Source organism: Schistocerca piceifrons, chromosome 8 (genome assembly GCF_021461385.2).
Source record: "Schistocerca piceifrons isolate TAMUIC-IGC-003096 chromosome 8, iqSchPice1.1, whole genome shotgun sequence".
In the NCBI taxonomy this organism is placed as follows: Eukaryota; Metazoa; Arthropoda; class Insecta; order Orthoptera; family Acrididae; genus Schistocerca; species Schistocerca piceifrons.
In genome coordinates, this window is record NC_060145.1 from 152,385,724 (window position 1) to 152,399,335 (window position 13,612).

General features: G+C 42.7%; 1 protein-coding gene across 1 annotated transcript in view; it reads left to right on the forward strand.

Annotated features, from left to right (window-relative positions):
• LOC124711235 (UDP-glycosyltransferase UGT5-like) overlaps positions 1-12,201 on the forward strand; it is a 73,383-nt gene extending 61,182 nt beyond the window's left edge. Inside the window, exons 4-6 of the mRNA XM_047241196.1 lie at positions 3,591-3,813; positions 6,512-6,731; positions 10,463-12,201. Of these exons, the coding sequence (XP_047097152.1) occupies positions 3,591-3,813; positions 6,512-6,731; positions 10,463-10,769 (750 nt within the window). The 3' untranslated portion in view covers positions 10,770-12,201. The remainder of the gene's footprint in view (positions 1-3,590; positions 3,814-6,511; positions 6,732-10,462) is intronic.
• The last annotated feature ends 1,411 nt before the right edge of the window (positions 12,202-13,612 follow it).

A 13,612-nucleotide genomic window follows, 5' to 3' on the forward strand; every position in this document is an offset into this window, starting at 1 on the left:
TAATCAGGTTCATTCAGAATCACGGATGCACTGGCCGTGTCAGCTAGTAGAGTCACGATGAGGAAATCGTTGTGGAGCGCGAGACGTCCATGACGACCAGTCCTAGTCAAGTCAAACTGGAAGGTTTAAATTTTAAAACAATCTAGTACGTTTCGCGACGAATATCGTCTCCACTCTCACGAGACATCTTACGGAAAGCTCGTTCAACCCTTCTTATAATTTCACAGAGAGGGATGCCCCTAAGCGCTGGTGCAACGTTAAAACCTTTCTCAAATGCCGAAATGGCACCCGCGTCGACATCTCTGTCCGTTATATTGATGACATTTCTATTACTATTTGTTTGTGGCCTTCTTCTGCAATGAGACATGATGTACTATAGTGGCACCATCGGTTCACTGCAAAGCCCATCGTGGAAGAAGACCACAGAGAAACAGGAAGGGAAGTTCATCTTACTGCCTCAACAACAACACGGTGCAGAACCAAATCAACCGTACGGTCATCAATATGACAGAGAGAGATATCGACGCGAGTGCCGTTTCGGCATTTAAGGAAGGTCTTACGTTTGCGACAGCGCTTCGGAGTATCCATAGGTGTGATATTATGAGAGACCTTAGACACAAAAATCCGCAAAATGCCTTGTGAGAGTGCAGACGAAATTCGTCGCGAAACGTGCCGGTTGTTTCAAAACCTAAAGCACCCTGACTAACTTAATTTGGCCTGAACGTAAGGGACGTCTTGCAACTCCCTAACGATTCCCCCTTCCCTCCCGTCGTGCTTGTGTCAGCTGACAAGGGCTATGCATCCGTCATTCTGAAAAAAGCTGACTCGGACGCTAAAATCCAATTGATTCTCGACGGGGATACCTACCGGAAACTGCCATGGGACCCGACGTCAAGAATGATGAGGAAGCTCCTGAAACAGTCACCCCTGGAAGAGGCCGTTTATAAGAATCACCTCTCTCAGGGGCCGAGACCACCTACTCTTTATGGGCTACCGGAGATTCACTGAGAACACCATCAACTTATAGACTGGCAAAACATCTGGCCAGCCTCCTTACACCGCATTTGGGTCGCTGTGTGCATCACATCGAGAACACTGATACATTTATCAGTCGAATTAAACATTTGCCTCTTGGGCAAGATGATACAGTATTATGGTCACTTTTGATGTGGTCTCCCTATTTACGCGTCTTTCTGTCAAAGACTGTATAGGTCTCCTCTCCCATTTATACCAACAGACACAAACACACACAAACACAAACTGTTTAAGCACTAGTTATCATCATAGTATTTACTATTTTGCGTCCAGTATTTCGTGAAGTTGGACGCCTTGGCGATGGGAAGCACGTTAGCTCCATGCACAGCCAACTTTTTTGTGGAGAAATTTGAAGACATCGCTTTCGACGCGGCTCCAGCTAAGCCGAGTTACTTTTACCGTTACGGCTATGACACATTTATCATCTGGCCCCGTGGACGTGTGGTGCATTGCTCTTCCTTCATGACCTCGTTCGCCGGAAAACCAGTGAGCTCCTCAGCCACAGTGTCTATAGGAAACCAACACACACAGATCGGTTTCTGCACGCTCTCATCCACCACCCTCTGGCACAAAAGCGTGACGTTCTGAATTCGCTCGTCCATCGTGCTACTAGAACTAAGCCACCTCCGAAGAGGCTTCCAGTAAAATGGCTACAATCATCGCCAGGCTATTTCTGGTGTGATTCTCAGAAAAAATACCACTGCAGAAGAGAGTGCGAAATTATCGTCTTTATATTTATATGGCAGTGATCGGGAAAGATTAGCTGGCTACTGAAGAGAGACAACATTTCATCAGTGTTCAGGCCTCCAGCAAAAATTTGACTATTCATGAGGCCTGTGAAGGACGGTCTAGGACTCGGAACGTCAGGAGTATACGAGATACCATGTCATTATGGTTGTTACTGCGTTGGCCAAACAGTACACACTGTGGAGCAACGCCGGACGGAACACGGGAGGTGCTTATACCTACGCTATCCTTAACACGCTTTAAGGGGTAAAAACAGTAGAAATAAAAATTGGAGGAATTTGCAACTCAGCACAGCCTATTACCCAGCCATCGCGAGACGCGGGGCGAAAATATTACCATATTTGCCGAGGAAGAGATCACAAGATCCTCGAGAATTACAGACCACCGCACGTACGACACAGCACGTGACACTGCAAGTCTTACGAGTGCCAGCAGCTGTCTCCAGCAGGGAGCGAGTAACTATTTCAAACAAGCTTAATAATTTTTAACTGCGCGTTTAAATGCTTGCATGCTCTCGATAGCATCGACAAAGTTAAGAGCTTTAGTGGGTACATTTTCGTTGACATAATGATTTCCCATGAGCTCTGTCAGAGCCGAGCATTAACTATGGTGGACAAGGCGACTAGTGTGACTACACAAGTTCGTTGTGCGACCCGTATTTCTCATGGGTCCTGAAGATAGCAGTAGTGACGTCACAGCCAGAAGCGTGGCTATACAAAAGCGTAGCCAAGGCGACACGGTAGTCATTTACCACTTGACAATGGCTGAGCTCAATCGGAAGCTCGTGGGGTTTTAACCACCTAAAGGCGCTGGAAGCGTGAAAAGATACTACTTAAAAAACATTCATCTGTCGGAAGTCTGTTGGTATTCGAGTCTGAGGATAGACGGTATTCGTTCCACATACTATCTTGGGAAGTAGCTTTAAGAGACGATCTGTAGCCAGCGGTCAGGAATATTTTTCAACTTTATGTTTACTAAAATGCCTGAATTTTCGATATCGGCTAAATAGAACAGAAGTTGGTAATCGGAAGAGATTTTAGAATACAAGTTGCACTGGTTAACGTGAAGCTGTAGGTGATTGTTTAGATGAGCTGGGAAAGCATGTATAATAATAGTTTGATAAACTTGGAGGTGAAGGTGAGGAGTACGTAGGATGTGATGTCATGGGTAAGGTTTGTTGGATGTAAGGTTTTCCAGAGGTCAGGATAGTGACTTGGACATAGTTCAAGAGGGTGATACGTACTGTTAGAAAATTATGAGCGGAGAGTTGTGACTAACATTTACAGTGGTCCCAAAGCTACTGACCATCAGTGGGCGCATGCAGTTTTTGGACCTCTTGACGATTTTCAGTGGCTGTATCCTGAAGTACATGGACTACTCTGACAACCACCAATTAGCAATATGTATGTACTGTGCTTGTCATCTGGAACAAAAACAAAATTTCAATGATGTACTCTCTGTGTGTGTTTCTGTGCGGACAAATTTCGTACTTTGTATTACGTGGCTTTTCGATTACCGTGCTGCTGTGAAAGAACACTATACTAATATTCAGATCGACAAACATTCAGATATGATTTTCAAGTAGACGTACTTTGGATAAAACAGCACTTGCCAATACGAGTAATGCCTCGACATACGCGAACTTCGCACAACGAAACATAGGGTAGTGCAGTAACTGTCATATTCACAGACTTTAAGTAACGTCATTTACGAGTTATTAAATTAACTGTGTAGCTATACCTGATAACAAACATCGGCCTTTTATTTTGTCGTGACGCACCTATTATCGTTTCCTTTGTGTGCTGTAGGACTTGAAGAAGCTAATGGACAACGCAAATGACGGCGTCATTTTCTTCAGCATGGGATCTTTTGTAAGGAGTACTGATTTTCCCCAGGAGAGTGTTCAAGCTTTTCTAACTGCTTTCTCTAAACTGAAACAACTGGTCCTGTGGAAATGGGAGACGGACACTATGCCTGGGAAGCCAGAAAATGTGCATCTTGGCAAATGGTTTCCACAGTCTGACTTGCTAGGTAAGTTCCACTACGGTTTCTCTCAAAGTGCATTATCACTTGCCGAAATATAGAGTGTCTCAAAAAGAATGACCTGATTTCAAAACTGCATATTGATCAAAATATACTACAAACATCCGGTACATACAAAATACAAAATCTTAAAATTTTAAATGTGTTGTTGTTGCTGTGGTCTTCTGTCCTGAGACTGGTTTGATGCAGCTCTCCGTGCTGCTCTATCCTGTGCAAGCTTCTTCATCTCCCAGTACTTACTGCAACCTACATCCTTCTGAATCTGCTTAGTGTATTCATCTCTTGGTCTTCCTCTACGATTTTTACCCTCCACGCTGCCCTCCAGTGCTAAATTTGTGATCCCTTGATGCCTCAGAACATGTCCGACCAACCGGCCCCTTCTTCTTGTCAAGTTGTGCCACAAACTCCTCTTCTCCCCAATTCTATTCAATACCTCCTCATTAATTATGTGATCTACTCATCTAAACTTGAGCATTCTTCTGTAGCACCACATTTCGAAAGCTTGTATTCTCTTCTTGTCCAAACTGTTTATCGTCCATGTTTCACTTCCATACATGGCTACACTCTATACAAATACTTTCAGAAACGACTTCCTGCCACTTAAATCTATACTCGATGTTAACAAATTTCTCTTCTTCAGAAACGCTTTCCTTGCCATTGCCAGTCTACATTTTATATCGTCTCTACTTCGACCATCATCAGTTATTTTGCTCCCCAAATAGCGAAACTCCTTTACTACTTTAAGTGTCTCATTTCCTAATCTAATTCGCTCAGCATCACCCGACTTAATTCGACTACATTCCTTTATCCTCGTTTTGCTTTTGTTGATTTTCATCTTAATTCCTCCTTTTAAGACACTATCCATTCCGTTCAACTGCTCTTCCACGTCCTTTGCTGTCTCTGACAGAATTACAATGTCATCGGCTAACCTCAAAGTTTTTATATCTTCTCAATGGATTTTAATACCTACTCCGAATTTTTCTTTTGTTTCCTTTACTGCTTGCTCAACATACAGATTGAATAACATCTGGGAGAGGCTACAATCCTGTCTCACTCCCTTCCCAACCACTGATTCCCTTTCATGCCCTTCGACTCTTACAACTGCCATCTGGTTTCTGTACAAATTGTAAATAGCCTTTCGCTCCCTGTATTTTACCCTGCTACCTTTAGAATTTGAAAGAGAGTATTCCAGTCAACATTGTCAAAAGCGTTCCCTAAGTCTACAAACAATTTTAAATATGCTATTACAAATGTTCTATGTGTCCACCAAGAGCAGCACGAACATCATCTAGGCGATAGCTGAGTTCGTCATAAACTTTACACAATGTATCTGCTTTTACAGAAGTTATGGCAGCTGTTACTCTGTTCTTCACTTCTTCTATGTCACGAGGCAAAGGGGAGATGAACGCACTTTCTTTCACAAATTTCCACGAGAAAAAATCGCTTGGTGTCACGTCTGGCGATGTTGGACGTCAAGAATGCAGGGCCGTGTCTCGGGTTGCCGTGCCCCCTATCCAGCGTTGAGCTATCTTCAGAAGCATGGAGCTCCACCACAATGGATAAAAAGTACGTCAGTTTCTCAGTGACATTCTGCTGCTGGTGGAGACGCAGAGCATTTGTATTAGCATAGTTAAAACTACCAAGATTTTTGTGAGCATTTTGAAATTCATCCCATGTTTGTCGCATGTTTTTATCAATACATATGGAGTTTTGAAATAAGGTAGTTCTCTTTGAAACACAGTGTATGTTGTTATAATAACTGCGTCTTTGTCGCTGTCCAACAGTGGAGTTACACTACGGTGCTGTTGGTGTATCGATACCTTGAGGAGAAGAAGCGGAAAATCCTTCAGCTGAATATTTCAAGAGTATGATCTGAGATTGCTTTGTCGACTCGCCACAAAAATTACTCTCCGTGAAACCATTTCCTTGTAATTAAAACTAAAACAAAGTATTCCTTTTCCAGCAATCACTGGATGAAACTCTCCGTGACCATCTTTTCTTTGAATTCATACCAACTGTGTATCATGTAATAAAATTGAAAATGTCTTGACAATAAGGAAAGATGTCTATAACATAACATGCGAATAGTTATTTCACTCACAGGCATATTGCATACACTTCTCTCTCACCGTACGGTAAATGACGATATGAAGACGGTGATCACAGTAGACACCTTCGAATCTGGATTACATTACTGAATATCATGTGTAGACCCCAAAGACGAAACAAAGAGGGAAAGAGACAGACAGACAGACAGAGACAGAGAGAGAGAGAGAGAGACAGAGATAGAGAGAGTTAGTGTTGGGCAAATATACGCTTGCAGAAAAAGGCACTGAACACAGTATATAACTTGTTCCACCTCCTAATGCTACACTTGCAGATTTGCGTTAGAATGAATGGACGAACTTCCAGTCTTGAGCGACCGTGAAAAAAATAATAACCTGAACTACAATTAACGTATATTAGTAATTCCAGTTAAGTCTAACCTACCTCTTCAGCTTTCACTGACAGTATATTTACCTGTATTACTAATTGACCTGCCTATGCAAGCGCCATTACTAAATACGTACTACTTGTCAGTCCTGTGGTGAGCTTGTTTTGAGAGGTAAACACCTGAACATAACTATTTATCATGTATTTTTAACAGTAACATGAGTGCTTGACACTTACAGTGATTCTGTTTCAGCTCACAAAAACGTGAAGCTCTTCATCTCCCACGGAGGACTGCAGAGCAGTTTGGAAGCGACCGCTCGGGGTGTTCCCTTGATTGGCATACCAGTCGGAGCCGAGCAAGGTTATAATGTCCAAAGAATCGTTCACTACGGTTACGGCATCAAACTAGATCTGCAGAACATAACTATCCAGTCGGTGGAATGGGCTATTCATGAAGTTTTAAATAACCCAGTGTGAGTTATTCTCCATCTTTCTGTGTCTCGTAAACTGTTTAACATAATTTGCAAGTAATCTTTTGCGACTCAAGTTCTCTTAGGTGCTATTTATACTGAACGAAATGGAATTATGTACCACATCAGAGCAGCTACCCTGATTCAGAACAATTTTAAAATTTATTCTTCAGTTTCAGTTGCACATATCCATTACAGTATCACTAATTTCGATCTGCCTTCAGTTCCATATGTTTCCGCTAGCAAATCAGCGATATATTAAAATAGTTTTTAATATTAATGTCGGTTATGGTACCCTGATTCTGCTTCTTCCATGGTTTTCGTAAATATCTTCAGGTAATTGCTGACATGGTTCCTTCAAAGCCATTGTCGATTGAGTATCTTTTTCTTATCCAGTGGCAAGTGCTCCATCTGCAATGAGCTGACAGTTGCATTCTATAGTTATTGGCTTCGTTTGTCTGCTTCACTCAAATCGCCCCTCTCGGTGATTTGAATCATTTGGTCATAGCTTCAGTGCTCTCCGCCACATCATCTGCACCGCTGTTCTTCCTGCGATGTCCCTATCGCAGCTGTAGTTGGCACATCGGAAGTTTGTCTTTAAGTACAGTAAGAGGATAACAGTCGATTGTTCAAAAATATAGTCTGAGGGAAACCTCTTGTTTCGTGTACTGTAAACATCGTACCTTGTTATACGCGAGACAATAAACCAGCAGGAAAGTATCCGTCTGACTTAACAAATGCTGTTTACTTTTGTATAGTACCAAGACCTCTAGCTTCCCGAGGACTTCTTACGTAATAGATCGCAGTATGTTGTCCTCGACGGCAAATGTTCTTCAGAAACAAGGGTATTGTCAGGAGTGCCCCAGGGAAGTTTACCAACAACAGACTGAGCGCTTCAGTGGTTTACGGACGTCGCTTCGGATAATGTTGAGCGTAACATTTCAAGGAGACAGCTGATCGTGACCTTCAGGCACTTACTGACATGTTATTGCATAGACTCGCTAGAAAAGTGTAGGCGCCAAGGGTGGATCTATAACGTGACACATTAGCATGTCGTTGTCAATACTGTTAAATACATTCGTGACGCTGTGACACAGTGCCAGCACACGTATTCAACCATCGTAAAACAACATAGCCTGTAAGTGCACATGTTGTTTTACAATGTTCGAATACATCTACATCTACATTTACATGGATACTCTGCAAATCTCATTTAAGTGCCTGGCAGAGGGGTCATCGAACTACCTTCATAATTGTCTATTATTCCAATCTCGTATATCGCGCGGAAAGAATGAACACCTATATCTTTCCGTACGAGCTCTGATTCCCTTATTTTATCGTGGTGATCGTTCCTCGCTATGTAGGTCGGTGTCAACAAAATATTTTCGTATCCGGAGGAGAAAGTTGGTAACTGGAATTTCGTGAGAAGATTCCGTCGCAACTACAAACGTCTTCCTTTTAATGATGTCCAGCCCAAATCCTGTATCATTTCTGTGACACTCTCTCACATATTTCGCGATAATACAAAACCTGCTGAATTTCTTTGAACTTCGTCGATGTATTCCGTCAGTCCTATCTGGTATTCTAAAAGAGGATGGACAAGCGTAGTGTAGGCAGTCTCCTTAGTAAGTCTGTTACATTTTCTAAGTGTCCTGCCAATAAAACGCAGTCTTTGGTTAGCCTTCCCCACAACATTTTCTATGTGTTCCTTCCAATTTAAGTTGTTCGTAATTGTAATACCTAGGTATATAGTTGAATTTATGGCTTTTAGATTAGACTGATTTATCGTGTAACCGACGTTTAACGAGTTCCTTTTAGCACTCATGTGGATGACCTCACACTTTTCGTTATTTAGGGTCAACTGCCACTTTTCGCACCATTCAGATATCTTTTGTAAATCGTTTAGTAGTTTGGTTTGATCTTCTGATGGCTTTATTAGTCGATAAACGATAGCGTCATCTGCAAACAACCGAAGACGGCTGCTCAGATTGTCTCCTAGCAAAGGCCCTGTAACACTACCTTGGGGAACGCCGGAAATCACTTCTGTTTTACTCGATGACTTTCCGTCAGTTACTACGAACTGTGCCCTCCGTGACGGGAAATCACAAATCCAGTCACATAACTGAGACGATATTCGATATACACGCAATTTCATTACTAGCCGCTTGTGTGGTACAGTGTCAAAAGCCTTCCGGAAAGGCCGGCCGGAGTGGCCGAGCGGTTCTAGGCGCTACAGTCTGGAGCCGAGCGACCGCTACGGTCGCAGGTTCGAATCCTGCCTCGGGCATGGATGTGTGTGATGTCCTTAGGTTAGTTAGGTTTAATTAGTTCTAAGCTCTAGGCGACTGATGACCTCAGAAGTTAAGTCGCATAGTGCTCAGAGCCATTTGAACCATTTGAGCCTTCCGGAAATCCAGAAATACGGAATCGATCTGAAATCCCTTGTCAACAGCACTCAACACTTCATGTGAATAAAGAACTAGTTGTATTTCACAGGAACGATGTTTTCTAAACCCATGTTGACTGTTTGTCAGTAGACCGTTTTCTTCGAGGTAATTCATAATGTTCGAATACAATGTATGTTCCAAAATCCTGCTGCATATCGACGCTAACAATATGGGCCTGTAATTTAGTGGATTACTCCTACTACCTTTCTTGAATATTGGTGTGACCTGTGCAACTTTCCAGTCTTTGGGTACGGATCTTTCGTCGAGCGAACGGTTGTATATAATTGTTAAGTATGAAGCTAATGCATCAGAATACTCCGAAAGGAACGTAACTGGTATACAGTCTGGACCAGTAGACTTGTTTTTATTAAGTGATTTAAGTTGCTTCACTACTCAAATGGTTCAAATGGCTCTGAGCACTATGGCACTTAACTGCTGAGGTCATGAGTCCCCTAGAACTTAGAACTACTTAAACCTAACTAACGTAAGGGCATCACACACATCCATGCCCGAGGCAGGATTCGAACCTGCGACCGTAGCGGTCGCGCGGTTCCAGACTGCAGCGCCTAGAATCGCTCTGCCACTACGGCCGGCGCTTCACTACTCCGAGGATATTTACTTCTACGTTTGTCATGTTGGCAACTGTTCTCGATCCGAATTCTGGAATATTTACTTCGTCTTCTTTTGTGAAAGCATTTCGGAAGGCTGTGTTTAGTAGCTCTGATCTGGCAGCACTGTCTACAATAGTATCTCCATTGCTCTCACGCAGGGAAGGCATTGATTGTTTCTAGCCGCTAACATACGACCAGAAACTCTTTGGATTTTCTGCCGGGACACATACGGAGGCGTGTAGACAATCGTTTCACCCTCGCACTATTTATGAGAGCAACGAGAAAGGAAATGACCAGTAGAGATACAGGTTACCTTCGCCACACGCTGTACGGTTTCTTGCGGAATGTGTATGTAGATGTCGATGTAGAACTCAGCGGTTATTTTCTGAACAGACATCGGATTTTCCCGATGAGATAACTACAAGTTTATAACTATTCGTATTAGAGCTAAGAGTTATTCTGAACTGATACGTATATCTTCCTTACATTTGAGCTTGTTAGTTTGTAACTGTATTTTCACGATTCGTTTGTTTCATATTACTTGTCCTATGCTTTATGTAAGCCTACTCACATTTAACACATATCGTGATTATCTGTTAACAGTTTTTAGTTTTTCGCTTTCATTTATGAGACCCAGTGTACTTGCAGATCTGATGTCACATGTCTTTATTTGCAGATACCGCGAGAAGGCGGAGCAGCGATCCCGCCTGTTCTGGGACCGTCCAGAGAGCCCTGTGGAGACGGCCGTGTACTGGACAGAGTACGTGCTGAGGCACCGGGGCGCCCCCCACCTGCGCAGCGCCGCCCTCCACCTCAGCTGGTACCAGTACCTCCTGCTGGACGTCGCTGCCCTGCTGCTGTCTGGAGCGCTCCTAGTTCTCACAATCGCTGTCGTGGCAGTCAGGACACTCTACAGGCTAATCACAGAAAGAACTTCTGCGTCACACGAACAGAAGAAAAAGAAAACAACGAAGAAGGAGTAAAGGAGACGTCTTACCCTAGCGGTGCCGCAGCCGAAGAGACGCTACTCTCAGTGTAACAGGATTAATAACTGACAGTTCAAACAACGTGTCCATGATGCTTTGCGACTCACGTTACAAAACGTGATATCAAGTCGCCGAGGGCTATCACATCTAGGTAAAGCTCTTCTGCCCCATCTCATGTCTGACCTTATTTATCGGCTGGAATTCTGTTGCTAGCCAACTTCAAAGTACTCTAGTCGTTCACAAGAAATGTGCTGGGAATTCACATACTCATTAGGCTCTGAAGGGATGAGTAGTTGCAAAGCTTCATTAACTACAATAACATTATGAAAATATATTTTACTGAAGTTAATCTGTTTATTCTCCTGTTGTCTTCAAGATCTGAAGTGGAGACTGTGGATGAGACATACAGGGTGCTTTATCTGCCCCTACAGATGTCGTTTTATGCAACCCACAGTGTTACATATGGCCTTAAAAAAACACCTGCGAGATTTTCATATTCTCTCTCTCGCTATGCGGAAACTATTAGTCCTACAGAAAAATGGACCTTTTTGTAGGCAGTTAAATATCGGAATAGGATACGCATTCACTGGAGACCATGGTTATTCCAGAAAACGTACAAAAATTACTTTCAATCGCACCTCCCCCCAATACACACATTCCTCATCAGCTAGAATTAAAGTGTGTTATTCGTGGCACTCCCTCTTACCACTAAATAAAATTTTGCGACTACACCAACTGTTCACGAGACCGAGCGAGGTGGAGCAGTGGTTAGCACACTGGACTCGCATTCGGCAGGACGACGGTTCAATCACACGTCTGCCATCCTGATTTAGGTTTCCCGTAATTTCCCTGAATCACCACAGCCGAATGCTGGGATGGTTCCTTTGGAAGGGGACGGCCGATTTGCTTCCTCATCCTTCCCAAAGCCGATGAGACTTATGACCTCGCAGTTTGGTCTCCTCCCCCCAAATCCCGCTGTTCACGATACTCGATCTTTTGTGGTCTCTATTGATTGATCTATTGCGGCACCAGCATAGTCGGCTACTTTGTTAACACTATTAATCTGAACGCACGCACAAGGGTAATTAACGAAAAATGACTAAGGCAAACGTTACGCTAAAACTAATGGCGTTGATAATTCGATCCAAGTTTAATCCTTAGAAGCACAGTAGTTTCATAGTCAGACGCCCTGATGAATACGCCGATGGAATTGTTTGTTATATGCTGTTAAAATTCACAGAATTGTTGGACAATGTTTGCCGCGCGGGCTAGCAGCGTGGTAATAAGGGTAATTAACGAAAAACGACTAAGGTAAACGTTACGCTAAAACTAATAACGTTGATAATTCCATCCAAGTTTGAGCCTTAGAAGCACAGTAGTTTTACAGTCAGAAGCCCTGATGAATACGCCGATGGAATTGTTTATTATACGCTGTTAAAATTCACAGAATTGTTGGACAATGTTTGCCGCGCGGGGTAGCCGTGTGTTCGTAAGGCGTCTTGTCACGGTTCGCGTTGGTCTCCCCCCCCCCCCCCCCCCACCCCCTGCCACCTACCCCCGTCGGGCATGGGTGTGTGTGCTGTCTTTAACGTAAGTTAGTTTAAGTTCGATTAAGTACTGCGTAAGCCTAGGAACTGATGACCTCAGCAGTTTGGTGCCGTAGTCCTTACCACAAATTTCCAAATTTTCCAAATTGTTGGACAATGTTTACACATACGCTACTTTTACAATATTACGTGCTCGACGAAGGCGGTGGCGTAATAGGTCAATCAATAAAGACCAGAAAAGGTCGAATGGGGAAAATAATTCGTGCAGTCGCAAATTTTTGTACAGTGGTGGATGGAGTGTCATGAACAACACACTAGAAATCCTGACCGGTGGGGGCTGAGTGTGGGTGAGGAAGTGGGTTTGAAGGTCACACCTCTAGCCTGCGCTTTTATTGAATAACTCGAAAACTACGGTCCCTAGAGAAAACGTATGCTAGTACAAAATTTAACTTCATTAAATAAATGTCTTGGTGATTTTTTTTCTGTTGGACTAACAGTTTGCACGTAACGAGCGAGAGATTGTGGAAATTTCGCTCGTGGTTTTTGAAGGCCAGATCTAACATAGTGGGCTGCATAAAACTACATCAGTAGGGGCAGCTGAATCACCCTTTATATGACATGAAGAGCAGCCCAATTTTGAACTTTTAGTGTTTACTGGGCTAAACTTGACTCATTTCATGTAATGTTAATGATAGTGTAAATAGTAATTTAACAACGTTTTTACATTAATTTGTACGAGATTTTCTTAAAAATAGAATGTACTGTACTGCAGTGAGCAATAAAAGTCTTACTTGTAATGATTAAATGATAACTGGTATACAAAGGCGACAGCGATATTAGTCTCATTACAACTGTCATTTAATTTTATTGACAAGGATGTGTAGAACCATGTGGCTCAAAGGCATTTGGCCATGGAACGAGTTACTACATAATTCAGAGAAAGACAGCAAGAAATTTTAACTATCAAAAGAGGAAAAAATAAAAATTGAAAGAACAATAAGTTTACAGTAGTTTACGCAATAAATACTACTACAGTACTGCGTGGATCGCCGGCATAGAATAAAAGGGTTGTGTCTTAAGGAAGCCTTTCAACTTAAATTCGAAAACCTGAGGTTTATCACTCAAATTTACAGTTCTGCCGCAGTCGTATTGGAAATGAAAACTACGAAATAATGCACATCTTCCTGTACAACTGATAAACAAATCTTATTAATCAAATCTTTTTCCGTTTAATGCTACTGAGTGACCACCTCCATACTCGAATGCCTTCAAAGGTGAGGGACCCGGGATTGA